Source organism: Nestor notabilis, unplaced genomic scaffold (genome assembly GCF_000696875.1).
Source record: "Nestor notabilis isolate BGI_N333 unplaced genomic scaffold, ASM69687v1 scaffold14634, whole genome shotgun sequence".
NCBI classification, from domain to species: domain Eukaryota; kingdom Metazoa; phylum Chordata; class Aves; order Psittaciformes; family Psittacidae; genus Nestor; species Nestor notabilis.
Window position 1 is genome coordinate 18,782 of NW_009924376.1, and position 3,126 is coordinate 21,907.

The window sequence follows — 3,126 nt, forward strand, 5'->3', positions numbered from 1 at the left end:
TGCTATTTCACTCATGCAACTTCAGGGGATCTTTAATTCAGCATGAGTTTTATAACTGTTAGCTGCAGATATGGCATTTTCCTTTGCAGGTTGAGGAAAGATGCCATAACATAAATGAATGACTGGATGTCACTGCTGTGTTGTGACAGGCTATCCTCGAAGAAGTAGTGATTGATGACATGTATAAAATCGAGCCATTATATGTGCTGTTTATATTGAAACAGTGCTTAAAATGTGGGCTGTCAGTCAAAGCACTGATTACTTACACAGTGTTGTAGTAAGTGGTGGTGGGTGCAGTGAGCAAGGTACCATAGTAAATGTTTGTTTTGGAGCTTCAAACAGCATTGTCTCTATTTCCAGCCTGCATCTAGCCATGCTAAAAGGATCTGTGCTATACATTGTCTAAAGCATGAGACTTCACTGTAGGCTGCTAGGAGCTCTTTGATACTGACATCAATATTAAAACCAGTTTCTGAAACAGGCTTGTAATCTTTTCTTCTTTCCCTTGAACACAGTTTCAGCAAACCTCAGTGCTCTGCGGCAGCATTTTTGATGGCTGCAGAAGCCTCCAAAGGTCTCATCTCAGCCCCCTGCTTCTCTCTGCTTAGCAGAGGATTTGAGGAACCCCCCTCAATAGGTTTCACTAAGTGCTGTGGATGCAGTAGGTGACTCACAGTGAAGACACAGGACCTGGTCCTGGGATATTACTGCCCTGTTTTTGGCCTGATGGCAAATCCTAGGACAAGTTACTCCCCATGCCTCTGTCCACAGCTATGGTATGGAGGTGATGGGTGAACTCTGTCCAGAATCACTCTGTAGATGGGTAGAAGGGAAGGCTGCCCAGCTGAGCACTGATGTTTCTGCACCTCGTGAAGCACTGCAGGTGGGTTAGAGAAGGACCTGCAGGGCCTTCCTGCAGGGCCACCTTCCTTTCCTGCTGCTTCCCCCTATTTGTAGGCTTGCAGGACAGCGTGAACACAAGGAGCAAGCATCTGAGCACTGCTGCAAAGCATGGTTGTGTTGTGTGGCCTGACATGAGCTTGGCATGACTGACAGGCAGTGGGAACTTTATCTGGTCTCATACCACTTTGTAGTGTGCATATTGGGTGGAAAACACCTGGCAAGCGTGCCTATCGCAGTGTTGACAGGACACCGAAATGTGTGGGGTTTGCAATGAGACAGGACAAAAAAGAACTTGCTTTTCTTCCCTCTTCTGCATATTAAGTGGAGAGAGAAGAAAGAATGTTCCATTCACAATTACAGAGAATAGTCAAAATAATGAAATTTTCCTTGTTTCCATTTGCTAGGGCCGTTAAGGTATGTCATATTCGTAATGACAGTTCCACCTATGTGCTTGTAAGCTGCATTCTAGTACAGATAGTTTGCATATGCCAAGAAAACGGTCTGTAAGCACACACATCTCTTTACATGTAAAAAGCTTTTCCTTTTTATACTTACAATCAGCCCAAAAATCAGCTGTCAGTAACCACCATTGTAGTGGTAGTACCAGCATATTGTGTTTTGGTATGTCACTGATTGTAAGGACCTTTTAGTATAGCCTTAAAGAGCCATATAAAGTTGTTTCCAGATTTTACTTCAAAATGAAAAAACATGGTCACAATTGTACTTCTACTGTCAAGGTACAGCTTAATTATGTGGAGAGACTGTGTAATCATGTCTTCCTTCTGTATCTCCTGATATGAACATACTAACTATATTTGTACATTTGTAACTTGCATGTTGCTCTGTAGTAGTTTTATCTGCCAACTCCTTTGTTAGGATGTGCTGCATTATTTTTTACTGTACATTTCTATCTAGATCTTTAAAAATGTGTCTGATTAAAGATAGTTTTTACTGTCATAAATATGATGCTTTAATTATTTTTTGTAGAAAAAAAGCATACCCAGTAAAACCTCTGGTTTCACAAATGAAGCGATTCAGATTGTGCTTATTACTTGGATTGGGCCTTGCACACAGCATTGGGGTCCACAGAAAAACCTTGCATTTGTTCTAAAATCAGATTGCCTCTAATCCCACCATTTTCCACAAATCTCCATGCACAAAACCATGCCCCAGTGTCATGAGGAAGTCACTTTGGTTTTGTGTCATACTCTAGTACATCATTTGTGAAACTGACTTTTTCAGTCATGTGACAGGTACGTAATGATATTTTCCAGTGCTCTTTATGAAATTGATTTTTTTTTTTCCCCTCCTTTTTAAGGAAATCTGTTTTGGAGACGAGCACATTGCACAAACTCACTGCTTCTGCTTTCTTTTGTCTATCCCCTTTTCCCTCTTCCAGACCAGGATGAGAGGGCAGCTGAGCTCAGCAGGGAGCAGAATGAGAAGACCATTCGCAGCACACAGACGGCTCTCCGCAATTTCCGAGAGTTCCTCATCTCCAAGTACCCCTCTGAGACCCGGGAGATCTACGTCATTCCCTGCAAAGAGCTTGATGCCTACCTTGCTTCCTTCTTTGTGGATGCCAGACAAAAAGATGGTTCGGAATATGAGCCAAACAGTCTGGCCAACTATCAGTGTGGGCTGGAGAGGTACCTCAAAGAGCACAGGTATGGATACAGTATTACGAGGGATAAGGAGTTCAAGAGGTCCCAGGAAGCTCTAAAGCAAAAGCAGATAGAGCTGAGGTGTAAGGGGAAAGGAAACAAGCCACACAAATCCATGAAGCTCACCTTCGCCGATGAGCTTATCCTGCGCAAAAGAGGCTTGTTGAGCCGGTACAATCCGGAAGGAAAAAATGGCTGAACAACACTAAGGCATTTGGACACTGCACAGGTTTCCATGGGTCTACCCTGAAATGGGGAGACATCCGGCTGCGCGTGACAGAGACCGGGTTGGAATACCTGGAGTGGATGGGGCCAGACAATGGAGACGTCAATGCCAAGAGCAAGAGGGGTGGGACGGACTCCCGCGTGTACGCCACCCAGCACTCCCCACAGACCTGCCCCGTGCAAGACTACAAGGAGTATGCCCAGAGGCGGCCTCCAGCCATGCGCTACGAGGACGCGCCGTTTTACCTGTCCATCAAACCTGTGGTCAACTTGGCCGCACTTCACTGGTACAACTGCCAAGCCCTGGGGAAAAACAAGCTTGCCAAGATGGTAA

At 44.7% G+C, this 3,126-nt stretch overlaps 1 protein-coding gene across 1 annotated transcript in view; it reads left to right on the forward strand.

Moving 5' to 3' along the window:
- Nucleotides 1–2,221: 2,221 nt before the first annotated feature.
- LOC104404207 overlaps nt 2,222–3,126 on the forward strand; it is a gene marked incomplete at its 5' end in the record, with an annotated part of 1,113 nt that continues 208 nt past the window's right edge. Inside the window, 2 exon segments of the mRNA XM_010012583.1 lie at nt 2,222–2,752; nt 2,755–3,122. Of these exon segments, the coding sequence (XP_010010885.1) occupies nt 2,222–2,752; nt 2,755–3,122 (899 nt within the window).